The sequence below is a fragment of the Misgurnus anguillicaudatus genome, chromosome 8 (assembly GCF_027580225.2).
Source record: "Misgurnus anguillicaudatus chromosome 8, ASM2758022v2, whole genome shotgun sequence".
Classification (NCBI taxonomy): domain Eukaryota; kingdom Metazoa; phylum Chordata; class Actinopteri; order Cypriniformes; family Cobitidae; genus Misgurnus; species Misgurnus anguillicaudatus.
The window spans coordinates 33,118,858-33,133,256 of record NC_073344.2 but is presented as its reverse complement, the minus strand read 5'-3'; the positions used below and the strand labels follow the sequence as shown (position 1 = coordinate 33,133,256).

Sequence of the window (14,399 nt, the reverse complement as noted above, 5' to 3'; positions counted from 1 at the left end):
GAACAACAACCCTTTTAGGCCGGGAGCTTGGCGCACAAACCATTTTTCGTGTCGTTAAATTAGCAAAAGTGGAATCGGACACGCCCATTTAGACTGTGCGCTATGTGCTTAAGACAATGCGCTTAGATGATTAAAATAGGACCCATTATGTCCAAACACCTTGTAAAAGTGGATTTTGCATAATAGGTGCCCTTTAATAATTTGGTCAACACTGTTACTCTACCTTGGTCATTCGAACAGGAAATCGGGATTTTTAGCTATATAAGACTATATTGTTATGGCCTGTAACATCTTGTGGTCAATGACAATGAGTACCAAATTATTACAATAATTAAAAATACTTTGGACACTAAATATACCTGCAATAAAATAATCACCCATACGTGTCTTGTTAGTGTTTCTGACCTGTACCATACTCGACTCAGGTATGGGCGTAATTGTCTTCAAGTTGCATCTGATTTGTTCCAGACAGTAGGGCACATACTTATCAAACAAGATAGTAAGATTGGCTCGCTCCGATTGGGCATTACGGGTGTCAATCCAGCTTGTTACATACCTGTCAATTACAATAATAGGATGAGCATCTAAATTCAAAAATTTTGATTCACATTGCAGAATGTGGTATGAAACCAAATTAAGTAGGAATTGGGTTTGTGTTATAAATGAAAGCTGTCGCTTACGAACTCCAGCCCAGATCCTGGGGGTTCACGTAAAGGATTCCAGCCCTAGATACGGTTGCCGGGGTGGCAGCCTTCAGATGGCTGATCTCAAACAGCAAGCGCATGGAAGGAGTTAATGATATCCGTTCATTACTGGCCAGTGTAAGTACCTAAAATGCAAACACATTACCAACATGACAAACAAAAGCATATGAATATAAACAAACACGTCTTATGAGGAGCTCAGATGCAAAATCCTCTGAGTGCGTGTGACATGTTTTCTTGTAAAAGAGTATGTATTTCAGGCCCTTATGTTTGGGTTCAGTAATTTCACTTTAATGGCAATGAAAAGGTTCTTAGTTAGTGACTGAAATTCCTTATTTTCATAAATGTCACTTATTTAAAGGGGCCATGGCACATGACTTTTTTAAGATGTCAAATAAATCTTTGGTGTCCCCAGAGTACATATGTGAAGTATTAGCTCAAAATACCATATAAATAATTTATTATAGCATGTTAAAATTGCCACTTTGTAGGTGTGCGCAAAAATTTGCCGTTTTAGGTGTGTCCTTTAAAATGCAAATGAGCTGATGAAATTCAAACACTGATCCCAATAATGGTGGTTTGTTGCAATTAAAACTCAATTGTGCTTTTCTCTGCACTAAATGGCAGTGCTGTGGTTGGATAGTGCAGATTAAGGGGTGTTATTATTATAATAAGAGCTCCTTATGACATCATTAGGAAAGCCAAATTTCAACTACCTATTTTTTCATGTGCTTGTAGAGAATGGTTTACCAAAACTAAGTTACTGGGTTGTTTTTTTTTTAACATTTTATAGGTTGATAGAAGCACTGGGGACCCAATCAAAGCACTTAAAAATGGAAAAAGTCAGATTTTCATGCCATGGCCCCTTTAACACATTTGACTTCAAGGGTGAATGCACAAAAAAATAATCTGCTTATTTGGACATGACATAATAAACAGTTGTAAAATCACTAAAGAGGCAACTATAAACATATTGAAGGATAAAAGTCGAAATGTAAAAATGAATAAACTGAACCACACATTAGGGGGTGCTGTGATCCATGTGACTGCTACATTTGGGTTATATTGAGGTCCAAGTACTCACAAGGGACACAAGTTTGAATGTGATCCACATTCGTTTTGCATGCTGTCCTTCATTTACAGTCCTCCATTACTACAGTAACAGATTTTAAGTTTGTTGGTCCCCCCCCATTTTTTTAGCACTAGCCCCCACTGACTTTAAGATAAAAGATGTTAAAACCCCTCCCACTAGGGCTGGGTATTGTTAGGAATTTCACAATTCGATTCGATTTCGATTCTTGAGGCTTCGATTCGATTCAATTCGATATTGATTCTCCTGCTTCGGTATCGATTCAATAATATGTAAATACACAAGCAATTAAGTACCTGAGTATATTTTTAAATAATGTGTGTAGTAGTACTAATGTTTGATCACGTTGATGGTGCAGGCTTGAAAGAAGTGCTGCTGTTTGCCATCTTTGATCTTTCTGTTTTGATAAAGCACGTCTTGTACAATGCTGAACGCTCTCACTAGATTGTTGCCCACAGCGCCGCCACTGGCCAGGGGGCTGAATCGATTCATAGGATTTGATGAATCGATATTGAATTGAGAAACAAATAATTGCAATGCATTGATGAATCGATATTTTTACCCAGCCCTACCTCCCACATTAAAATGTATAAAAAAGAATGCGTATATAAAGTATATACTGTATGTTTATGATTTTTTATTTGACTTTGCAATAATAACAAATTATGTAATAGGCCTGGCTCAAAACACAACATTCAGGGCTCCTAAGTCATCTCTACCAAGGGGCCTGTGGCCTAAAATGATAAATATTATTGTCTTGTTGTGATGACCAACCTTATTATCATCCATGACGGTGTTCAGAGATTCAATCCACATCGGGTCGATGTCTCCATCGAGAACAATCCACTTAGGTCCATCGTGCGGTATAGAAGATAGTTCTCTCATGGTAGAAGAAAACAGACCTAAAAACAAACAACCAGTAAATTACTGTATGGTAACCCAAACACACGGTCTCTATTAACACATGCACGCACGCATGCACACACACAGTTTTTATTATGTGAGAACTTTTATTAAACAACACTAAAGAGTTTTTGCTCTTTGCTCCCCCTACAGGTTGGAAGCGGAATTGTAAATAATTTAGCCTACTGCAGCAAAGCTGGCTCTGATTGGATTGTAGGTCTGCCGTAAAGCAAGTTTTTGTAGTTTTCACTCGAACTACAGGACCGCGACCCGACGGTTAGAAACTTCTTTAGTGCGGTTTTGGCCGAGAGAGTCTGCAAAGCGAATGTGAAAGTGCCGTTCATTCTGTTTCGAGTGAAACTTATTTGGAAACGTTATTTTAAGGTAAAAAAACTCTGGTGTTGCTTTAACTAAGGGTACATTTACATGACACATGACAAAAAATGGATGTACAATAAACAGAAAAGCTCTTCCTCAAACTATGTCAGCATGCGTAATACATGTGCGATGACAAATTCACGTTTTGGTAGTTTACCAAGACAATAATGGTATAGTTTTTGCACTTTGAAAGCCCTTTGAAAAGTTAGCATTTTCAGGCCCCCAAAATGCTGTTGTCATGTTAATGAATGGCAAAAACATAAAACCGTTTTAATTTTTAGGTCTAGAATGATTGCCCCCTAATATTGTTTGACTACACCTGCCACCCCAATGGCATTAAATGGGGGACTTCCCTTTACTCCTATTACTTTTAAATTAAGCTAATTAATTATAAATATCCCAAGTGATGATATTTTGGCATATTTTAGAACAACCAGTCCCCACAATGTTGGTCATTACAACAAGCACGCCAAATACACACACACATGCATGCACGCACGCACACACAATCATAAAGTTGATCTGTCAACAGAGATGAGCCACAAAACAATTAAACTTACTCTTACACACACTCAAAACCTAAATGGCACTCCCATAAACAAACAATAATGTAACACACACACATGCAAACACACACACAGACCGTCCTTCCACTCTCGTGTGACTGGGTGCAAAAAGCCGAACAGCTCATCGGTTGTGACAGCTTTGGGGTTGATGTCTGTCCAGATGGGCTTCAGTTTCATGTTGGAGTAGGTCTTATGTAGCGTCTTGAGAATCTGACATATACATCATTTTACTTAAAATACACAAAAAGATTTGAGCTGACAACATAATCTGTTTTAATATGATGTACATCAAATAATCCAGTTTAAGCAGAGACACCATCCCTGCGTCCCAATTTGAATACTATCAGTACTAAATAGTAGTCAAAATTAGATTTAGTATGTCCCGTCTCTGTTAATGCACTTAAATTTCATAACAAAAACAGTACATACATTAAGGGCATATTAGGTGAATTGGGACGCAGGGCAACTTGTTCTCTTTTGTCTGTTCATTGGTCTCACCTGACTTTTTCCTGTCCCGGCTCCGCCCACTATAAAAACAGAGTGTCTCACCGTCAACAGCTCCTCCAGCTGGGTCACCTTAGGTAATGAGAGAAGAAAAACCATTAAATGGCATCACATTTGAACGGTTCTCACATACAAGTCGCACACGTTCTCTCAAGCACAAACCTTCAGTATAAAGTTCTCTTCAGGCTGCAGGTGGAGCTCAAGTATCGACTGCCGTACATTCTGCTCAAGCACGTGGTCTCTCTTGCGTGGGATGTCCAGAAGAGGAAACAAATCACTGATCAGTCCCAGGAAGATCGGCACGTCGCTCGTCACGACCTTCGGCAGGTTGAAATCTCGCAGTGCACGCATCAGCACCTAGGACAAGGAATGCATGTTGTCACTCAACACATAAGAAATGAATATAGTGTTAATTTGTACATTTTAATTAAATTACTTTTAGGGTGTTTTCACACCTAGTTCGTTTGAGCCCTCCAAACGCTCTCAGAGCAGTTCAGGGTGTATATGTAAACAAACCAAGTGATCTCAGACCCCCCTAAAAGGACCCAAAAGCGAACCGAACTCAGACCACTTACAGTTCGCTTTTGGGTTCTTTTGTGGTTTGATTTCTTTTTGATATGTGAAATCAATGAGGTCCAGGTTCGTTTCGTGTGGTTTTGACATTGTATCAAAATAAACTGCTGCACAGAAAGCTGGGGTCTGAGTTCTTATGAAGTTGTGATGTGAACAAGAAAGGGTCTGAGATCACTTCAGTCCTGAAGAGGGCCAAAAAAAGAACTGGGTCCTCTTTTGAGTCCACTATATTGTGAACACCAAAAGGACTGAGGTCACATTCGGCTAGTCCCTTTTCTGGTTCACTTTAAGTTAACTGGGTTTGGTTCTTTTAAAATGAACTATATGTGAAAACACCCTTAAATAAATGTGATCCTGGACCACGAAACCAATCATAAGTCGCACGGATATATTTGTATTAATAGCAAACAATTCGTTGCATCGGTCAAAATGATAGATTTTTATCATTAAGATATTAAGATTATGTTCCATGAAGATATTTTGTACATTTCCTACCATAAATATATGATAAATTATTTATCATTCATTAGTAATATGTTTGCTAAGGACTTCATTTGGACAACTTTAAAGGTGATTTTCTCAAAATTTTGATTTTTTTGTACCCTCACATTCAAGATTTTCAAATAGTTGTATATCAGCCAAATATTGCTCTATCCTAACAAACCATACACTGCAAAAAATGACTTTTAAGAAAAAACATTTTTAGTATTTTTGTCTTGTTTTCAGTAAAAAAATCTAAAAATTCTTAAAATAAGATGCTTTTTCTTGATGAACAAAACAACCCAAGGAAATAAGTCTAATTTTTAGACCAAAAATATCCAATTTAAGTGATTTTGACCCCATTGGCAAAAAAAGATTTTTTGCTTACCCCATTGGCAGATTTTTTGCTTGTTTTATGCACAAAATCACTTAAATTTGACATGTTTGTTCTAAAAACTATACTTATTTTCTTGGGTCTTTTTGTTCATCAAGAAAAAGCATGTTAATTTAATAATTTTTAGATATTTTTTCTGAAGACAAGACAAAAATACTAAGATTTTTTTTCCTTGAAAATCATTTTTTGCAGTGTACGTCAATGGAAAGCTTAAAAAAACGTTTAAACCATTTATCCGTATGAATGGTTTTGTGGTCCAGGGTAACAAATTAATATTGCGTTAGGTCATGTTTTTGATCCCAAGGATCATACATAGTGATAAAACAAATATATAGATTGAATGCATTGTAAGTCTGTTTCGATAAAAGCGTAAATATTAATGTAGGAAAGTGTGATATAAAAATGCATATATTTAGTTCCCATGAGCACCTGCTCTTCAGGACGGCTTCTCTCCTCCCTCTTAAGTGACCCAGCAACAACCAGGACTGACTTTATGGCCCTTAAGCCCCAGTCATAATGATCCTAAAACAATAATGATATCTCAATATAAAAATTCAGTCTGCATTAGGATAAGAAAATCATTTAACTCATAAAGTGTGTATTCATAAATGAATGTGTTCGTTCACCTGTTTGGAGAGCAGCTCTTTGCAAAGTGTATAAAGGCTGATGAACTTCCTTGCAAGCAGGCGTGCATCAATAAAACCTTCAGCTACCAACATGATCTCACAGATTAACTCGTAGTCAGGTATCACCATCGCACATGGCCTGTCACAAATCAATATTATTAACTCTTTCCCCGACATTGTTTTTTTTTTTTTAAGTTGCCAGCAAGCACCAGCATTTTTATGATTTTCACAAAAGTTTAATGCCTTCCAAAAAAATCTTATTTAAAGGTGCAGTGTGTCATTTTTAGAAGGATCTCTTGACAGAAATGCAAAATAATATACAAAACTATATTATCTGGGGTGTATAAAGACCTTTTTATAATGAACTGTTATGTGTTTATTACTTTAGAACAAGACCTTTTTATCTACATACACCAAGGGTCCCCTTACATGGAAGTTGCCATTTTGTGCCGCCATTTTTCTACAGAAGCCCTTAACGGACACATTTTTTTACTAAGTTGTCTCCAAAGATGACATGTTTGTCCGGTGGCGGTACCGTAGCTTCTTTATGTGTTTCAAAAGCGAGGGGTGAGCAGTGAACTAAGCCGTTGGTTGCAATTCCCAACCTCACCACTAGATGCCGCTAAAATTTACACACTGCACCTTTTAATATATAAACACACAATATATTAAATGAAAAAACAGATCCTCTGCTTTCAAACAAACAAAAACGTTTCATTCATTTGCTCTCTTTATAACCTCTCAAATATGGGTAGGTTTTTTTCAAAAAAATTGGGGCAAAAAGCTGAGATAATTGCATTTTTGTAAGGCACTTTTTTTAGATCAGATTCAGGGCGATGATCAAAACATACACTGAGTTTTACTGTTTTTGGATCAGTGTATGGGTTGGGTAAGAGCTCCACCTACTGGATAAGAGCGGAAATATGGATTGCCGTAAAAACTCGTCATTGGCAGGGAAGCATTTCTCTTAAAGGAATAGTCTACTCATTTTCAATATTAAAATGTGTTATTACCTTAACTAAGAATTGTTGATATATCCCTCTATCATCTGTGTGCGTGCATGTAAGCGCTGGAGCGCGCTGCGACGCTTCAATAGCATTTAGCTTAGCCCCATTCATTCAATGGTACCAATCAGAGATAAAGTTAGAAGTGACCAAACACATCAACGTTTTTCCTATTTAAGACGAGTAGTTATACGAGCAAGTTTGGTGGTACAAAATAAAACGTAGCGCTTTTCTAAGCGGATTTAAAAGAGGAACTATATTTTATGGCGTAATAGCACTTTTGGGAGTACTTCGACTCGCCTGAAAAGTCCGCTCCCCTTCTCACTCTCATAATGGGAGAGGGAGGGTGTTACTGCGCCGAGCCGAGTTCCTCTTTTAAATCCGCTTAGAAAAGCGCTACGTTTTATTTTGTACCACCAAACTTGCTCGTATAACTTACTCGTCTTAAATAGGAAAAACGTTGATGTGTTTGGTCACTTCTAACTTTATCTCTAAATGGTACCATTGAATGAATGGGGCTAAGCTAAATGCTATCGAAGCGTCGCAGCGCGCTCCAGCGCTTACGTGCACACACACAGATGAGAGAGGGATGTATCAACAATTCTTAGTTAAGGTAATAACATATTTTAATATTGAAAATGAGTAGACTATTCCTTTAATTGACAAGATTACTCCTCAATAGCGCTGAGTTAAGCACCTAGAAAAATCTAATATTATTCTCCATGTTCATTCAGTTAAATAATAACCACACAATGGAGGGAAGAAGGAGGACATAAGACCACAGAGAAAAAATTGGAACCTGAAGAGCGCTTTGAGGTTCTCTGGTAATTCGGTTCTCCCTGCGTATCCAGGGTTCAAAGTGATGAAAATCCCAACTGTTGGCCTCAACTCGATCTCTTCCCCTAGGAAGTGAAACCTGCAGCGAACACAGGAAATGTAGAGGAAATTAGGTGACATAATCAATTTTTTTAGTTTTGAGAGTTTTTAGAGTCTTACCTGTGTTTCTTGTTACGGACAGCATCTTGAATGGTTTTTACCTGTACGGCAACCACAGACAGAACCTCCACCGAGATCCTGTTGAACTCATCGAAACAACCCCAGACACCTGTTTGTGCCAAACCTTTATAGATATTACCTATGGACTGACAGAGGGAAAGAGACATAACAGCATTCACAAAAATTAATGATCTCTGAAAGCCAATGTTGACATCTAAAATCACTTAAACAAACAAACCCCTACATCAATAGAATCTGGACCTTCTTTTGATAGACCCGCCCCACACATATACGCAACCCAGGCAACGATGTCGTTTTGTAGATACGCCCCTTTACTGCTGATTGGATACAAGTGTGTTTTGGTACTCGGCACGACTCCCTTTTCCAAAGTGTTTTTTCAAAAATCATGCACCCTGCCTTTAAGCTGATGTACAAATTCTTTTAATTTTCTTAGCATTTTGGAATAACAGTAGAGTGCGTGTAAAAATATGGTCAATCTAGTTTTCGTAAATTGCCAAATTCATGTCCTGTCATTGGCTTGTTGTAACCTTGTATGCACCTTGTAGTCCATTTGCTCTGAGCAGTTGAAGACGTAGACCATGATGCCGAGAGAGCGGCCCAAATCTTTGGTAGTTTCGGTCTTGCCAGTCCCGGCAGGACCAGAGGTGGCGCCACTCATGGTGAGGTGCAGAGATTGGGTTAAAGTGATGTAACATCTGCAGAGAGTGACAGCGTAGAGGAACAGAAAGTCAATAATCTCCATTTACCGACAGATATGTAATCTGAAGGATGATGTGCTCACCGGTCAGTCAGCGGTGTTATGACCAGTCTATTGGTGTTGCCTAGATACTCATATGAGAACTGAAATTGTGCATCGCAGATGTTGACGTAACAGTGTTTCTGCGCCTCGTCCCATCTGTGGCGCAACTGCGACAACCATGCAAACGCCTGCCCATTGGTCACCTAGGGCACACCCCATTATGACACAATTACTTTCTTTTACTTATTTTTAGACTTCGGAAGATATGATTTGTCACCTCGCTAACCTTCTGTGAAATAAGTTTGGCGACTACGTCACGAGCGTGGACGTCGATAGTGCTGATGGTCATGATCTTCTGTCTGTCTCCAGGGGTGAGGTCACCAAGTAGCATGTTTATCAAAGAGTTCAGCTGATTGATCTACAGAGGATTACGAACTATGGTCATTTTCTCTACCATTAATGTAACAGAGTAACTGTGGCTCTGTTTATATGTTAGTTACCTGTTTTCGGTTGTAGTCTTTCAGTGCAGTTTCAAAACCCTCTTCCACCCTGTCAAAGGCAATTCCCACATCAGTCGCCCACCAAATCTGACTGCCAGTCAGTGCCACCTGATACAAAGACGTAGATATGCATAAGTCACATGAGATGAACAGTTTTTTTTTTTACAATATACACAGAATGTACAGAATACACACCTGCGCTGGGTAGTCAAAGAGCCACTGATCTCTTGGTTTGTCTTCATAAGCTGCCACAGCTTCTGAGATCTCCTGGCGAACAGTAGAACGCATGGCCTGCTCCAGAGCATTGAGCCAACACTCTGCCTGTAACAGGAAGAGTGGAAGAAAGGAAGGAAGGAATGAGGGAAGAAAGTATGGAAAGAAAAGAAGGAAAGAAAGAGGAGGAAAAGGAAAGAAGGAAGGAAATGAAGAAGGAAGAGAGCAAAGGAAGTTGGATGAAAAGTAAGGAAGTAAGGAAGAAGGAAAGAAAATAAAGAAGGGCAGGAAGAAAAGAGGATGGTAAATACGGAAGGAATGTAGGAAAGAAAGGAGAAAAGAAACAGAAAGAAGGAAGAAAGCAATGGAAGGAAGGATAGAAAATGAAGGATAAAAGGAATAAAAAAGAACGGTGTAGGAGAAAAACCATTTGGAGAGAAGGAAGGAAGGGAAAGACAGAAGGAATGAATATAAGGAAGGATGGACGGTTGGAAAGCAAGGATGAAAAGGAAGGAAAAAAGAGGGAAAGAATAAAAAAGAATGAATCGAGGACAACAGGAAGGACAGAAGGAAGGAAGAAAAGAAAGGAAAAGGGAGGGATGTAGGAAACAAAGGCACAAAGGAAAAAAAGAAGGAACAGAAAGAAGAAAACAATGGAAGGAAAGGAAAGGAGGAAAGTTAGGAAGAAAAAGAAAGCAGTAAGCAATGAATGTAAACAAAGAGGGAAAGAAAAAGAAAGAAAGAAAGAAAGAAAGAAAGGAAATACGGACAGCAGAAAAGATGGAAGCAATAAAGAAAAGGAAGTATGGATAAAAAATAAGAAAGAAGGAACGAAAGGAAGGAAGGAAAGAAAGTTAGAAAGACAGGGAGAAAGAAAGACAGGAAGAAAAGAAGAAAGTAAAGTTGAAAGAGATGTAGGAAAGAAAGTAAGGAAAAATGAAAGAAGGAACAGAAGGAAGGAAGCAATGAGAAGAAAGGAGGAAGGAAGGAACAGAAAGATAGAAGGAAGGAATGAAAGGAGGGAAAGAAGGAAGGACGGAAAGGAAGTAAGGAAAAAGAGGAAAAGAGATAAAGAATAAAGGACAGAAATAAGGACAACAGGAAATGTGGAAGCAATTAAGGAAAGGAAGTATGGATGAAAAGTAAGAAAGAAAGAATGAAAGAAAGAATGACAGGAAGAAAGAAAAGAAAAAGGTAAAGATGGAAGGGATGTAGGAAAGAAAGCAAGGAAACAAGAAAGAAGGAACAGAAAAAAGCAAGCATTAAAACAAAGAATAGAAAGGGAAGAATAAAAAGGAATAAAGGAATGAGAGGAGAAAAAACAGAAGGAGGGAAGGAAGGAAAGAAAGAGGGAAAGGAACAAAGAAGTAAATTAGGACAACAGGAAGGACAAAAGGAAAAAAGAAAAGGACGTATAGATGAAAAGTAAGGAAGAAGGACAGAAAGACAAAAAAGGACAAGAAGAAAAGCGGAAAGAAGCAATAGAAGGAAGGATAGAAAATGTAGGATAAAAGGAATAAAAAAGAACGGAGGAGGAGAAAGAAACATTTGGAGAGAAAGAAGGAAGGAAGGGAAAAACAGAAGGAATGAATATAAGGAAGGATGGAAGGTTGGAAAGCAAGGATGAAAAGGAAGGAAAAAAGAGGGAAAGAATAAAAAAGAATGAATCGAGGACAACAGGAAGGACAGAAGGAAGGAAGAAAAGAAAGGAAAAGGGAGGGATGTATGAAACAAAGGAACAAAGGAAAAAAAGAAGGAACAAAAAGAAGGAAACAATGAAAGGAAAGTAAGGAAGCAAAAGAAGGCAGGAAGCAATGGATGGAGGGAATGAAGGATGGAAAGGAAGGAACGTAAACAAAGAGGGAAAGAAAAAGGAAGAAAGAAAGGAAATAAGGACAGCAGAAAAGATGGAAGCAATGAAGAAAAGGAAATATGGATAAAAAGTAAGAAAGAAGGAACGAAAGGAAGGAAGGAAAGAAAGTAAGAAAGACAGGGAGAAAGAAAGACAGGAAGAAAAGATGAAAGTAAAGTTGAAAGAGATGTAGGAAAGAAAGTAAGGAAAAATGAAAGAAGGAACAGAAGGATGGAAGCAATGAAAAGAAAGGAGGAAGGAAGGAACAGAAAGATAGAAGGAAGGAATGAAAGGAGGGAAAAAAGGAAGGATGGAAAGGAAGTAAGGAAAAAGAGGAAAAGAGATAAAGAATAAAGGACAGAAATAAGGACAACAGGAAATGTGGAAGCAATAAAGGAAAGGAAGTATGGATGAAAAGTAAGAAAGAAAGAATGAAAGAAAGAATGACAGGAAGACAGAAAAGAAAAAGGTAAAGATGGAAGGGATGTAGGAAAGAAAGGAAGGAAACAAGAAAGAAGGAATAGGAAAAAGGAAGCATTAGAACAAAGAATAGAAAGGGAAGAATAAAAAGGAATAAAGCAAGGAGAGGAGAAAAAGCAGAAGGAGGGAAGGAAGGAAAGAAAGAGGGAAAGGAACAAAGAAGTAAATTAGGACAACAGGAAGGACAAAAGGAAAAAAGAAAAGGACGTATAGATAAAAAGGAAGAAGGACAGAAAGACAAAAAAGGACAAGAAGAAAAGCGGAAAGAAGCAATAGAAGGAAGGATAGAAAAGGAGGGAGAAAAGGAATGAAGGAAAAAGAGAGGAGAGAGGAGAAACAGAACAGAACAGAAGGAGGGGTTGGAAGGAGGGATTGATGAATGGATGGAAAGTAAGGAAAAAAGCAAGGAAAAATAAAGAATAGAAAGAAATGAAGAAAGAAAAAAGAAAGAAAGGAAGGAATGTAGGAAAAATAAGCAATGTAGGGAAAAAGGAACAAAGAAAGGAATGTAGGGAAAAGGAAGAAAGGAATGAATGTAGAAAAAAAGGAAGGAATGTAAAGAAAAAGGAAGAAAGGAAGGAATGTAGGGAGAAAGGAAGAAAGAATGGAAGGTAGGAAAAAAGAAAGAAAGGGAGGAATGTAGAGAAAAGATAGAAAGGAAGGAAGGAAGGAAGGAAGGTAAAAAGGAAGGAATGAAGGAAAAATGAAGAAAGGAAAGAATGTAGGGAAAAAGGAAGAAAGGAAAGAATGTAGGGAAAGGGAAGAAAGTAAGGAATGTAGGGAAAAAGTAAAAATGGAAGGAAAAAAGAAAAAGGAAAGAAAGTAGGAAACAGACTGCAGTAAATGATGTGTATTTGAACATTTAAAAATGCAGAAAGTTTTCTGTGAGGGTTAAGTTCAGGGGTTGTATTAGGGGAACGGACTAGAATATATAGTTATATAATACAATTATATAATATAGTTATATTTTGTACAATTTAAAAGTCTTAACATTATAAAAAGTCTCCATAAAACATTTAAACACAACATGTTTCATATGAATGTGTGTGTTACCTGTCCCTCACACACACAGGGCTGTGAGAATGCCACATACTCTCCCTCTCTGCTGTACATTCCCAATGCTATAGTTGTTTCTGATTCAAGAGCTTCATCTTCCTCTTTAAAGCTCAGATCAGCAAGATTATCAAAGAGCTTCAGCAGGTGCCGTGTCACCTGCACATAATACACATTCATGCACACACAAATAAAGCATAATCACACACACTTATGTATAAAAAGGATGATTCATTTATTGACTAAGACAACAGAAACCTGTCTGGGTTGAGTTCCCTTGGAAACAATTTCCAGCAAGTCAGTAGCAGAGACAAAGTAAAACCTTGGAAATGTCAAACGCTTCGTCTCTAAATACTCCGCCAGAGCCTTCTCACACACAGACAATCTGCAGGACACAAATATAAAAGCATAAAAGCTAAGAAGACAGATAGTGGGGGGTCTTCCATCTCCATGCTCCAGGGTTCCCACACCTTAGTTAACTTCAAATAATTCAAGGATCTTTCCAGGTCCAATACCCTCAAATTCAAGGACTAAATGTGGTGACACATTTCAAGTGAGAGCAAGGTTACATTGTGTTACCTTTAAAGATACATTACACTCTTAAAAAAAATGGTTCTATATCGAACCAGAAATGGTTCTATCACCCACTTCATATATGGAACCCCCAAATGGTTCAATATAGAACCACTTTAATGGGTTCATTAAAAAGAACCCCAAATGGTTCTTTGAATCAAAGTTAGATGGTTCTATTTAGAACCATTAGAGGTTCTTTATTATTATGAGTAATTTATTATTGATAAGAAATTATAACCGATCTAGAAAATTATAAAAGTTTACTATTTATTAATTGTATTATACAGAAATATAAATCTATAAAAATTACTTAAAATCACATCTCTTTATTCTGTATTAGACAGCAAAACTTTAGTTTACATTTAAAATGTCTCATTACATTCAACCATTTAGTTATTTAATTATTTCCATTAAGCATTTTCACTTTTTAATAAACATACATACGTTTATATATAAATAATATATATAAATAAATTGCATCTCTGTATTAAACAGCTAAATTCTTAATTACACTATACATAAAAAATTTTGTTCAAGTTATTTCCCTTACGCATAGATACTGTACAGTATATGCAGTACTAATTTTTAGTAACTTTTACATGTGTCTGAAATGATGAAAATAAATCACGGTAACACTTTAAAATAAGGTTCATTAGTTAACATTAGTTAGCTACATTAGTTAACATGAACTAATAATGAACTGCACTTATACAGCCTTTATTAATCTTTGTTAATGTTAATTTCAACAAT

General features: G+C 37.3%; 1 protein-coding gene across 1 annotated transcript in view; it reads right to left on the bottom strand.

The window, feature by feature from the left end:
- Nucleotides 1-14,399, bottom strand: part of dnah9l (dynein, axonemal, heavy polypeptide 9 like) — a 91,458-nt gene that overhangs the window by 40,165 nt on the left and 36,894 nt on the right. The window contains exons 30-46 of the mRNA XM_073870725.1: nt 13,335-13,461; nt 13,077-13,235; nt 9,674-9,799; nt 9,479-9,586; nt 9,265-9,396; nt 9,021-9,181; nt 8,778-8,934; nt 8,219-8,364; nt 8,022-8,138; nt 6,219-6,357; nt 6,022-6,114; nt 4,308-4,502; nt 4,140-4,217; nt 3,719-3,851; nt 2,569-2,696; nt 681-829; nt 406-556 (exon numbers count right to left, since the gene is read on the bottom strand). Of these exons, the coding sequence (XP_073726826.1) occupies nt 406-556; nt 681-829; nt 2,569-2,696; nt 3,719-3,851; nt 4,140-4,217; nt 4,308-4,502; nt 6,022-6,114; nt 6,219-6,357; nt 8,022-8,138; nt 8,219-8,364; nt 8,778-8,934; nt 9,021-9,181; nt 9,265-9,396; nt 9,479-9,586; nt 9,674-9,799; nt 13,077-13,235; nt 13,335-13,461 (2,299 nt within the window). The remainder of the gene's footprint in view (nt 1-405; nt 557-680; nt 830-2,568; nt 2,697-3,718; nt 3,852-4,139; nt 4,218-4,307; nt 4,503-6,021; nt 6,115-6,218; nt 6,358-8,021; nt 8,139-8,218; nt 8,365-8,777; nt 8,935-9,020; nt 9,182-9,264; nt 9,397-9,478; nt 9,587-9,673; nt 9,800-13,076; nt 13,236-13,334; nt 13,462-14,399) is intronic.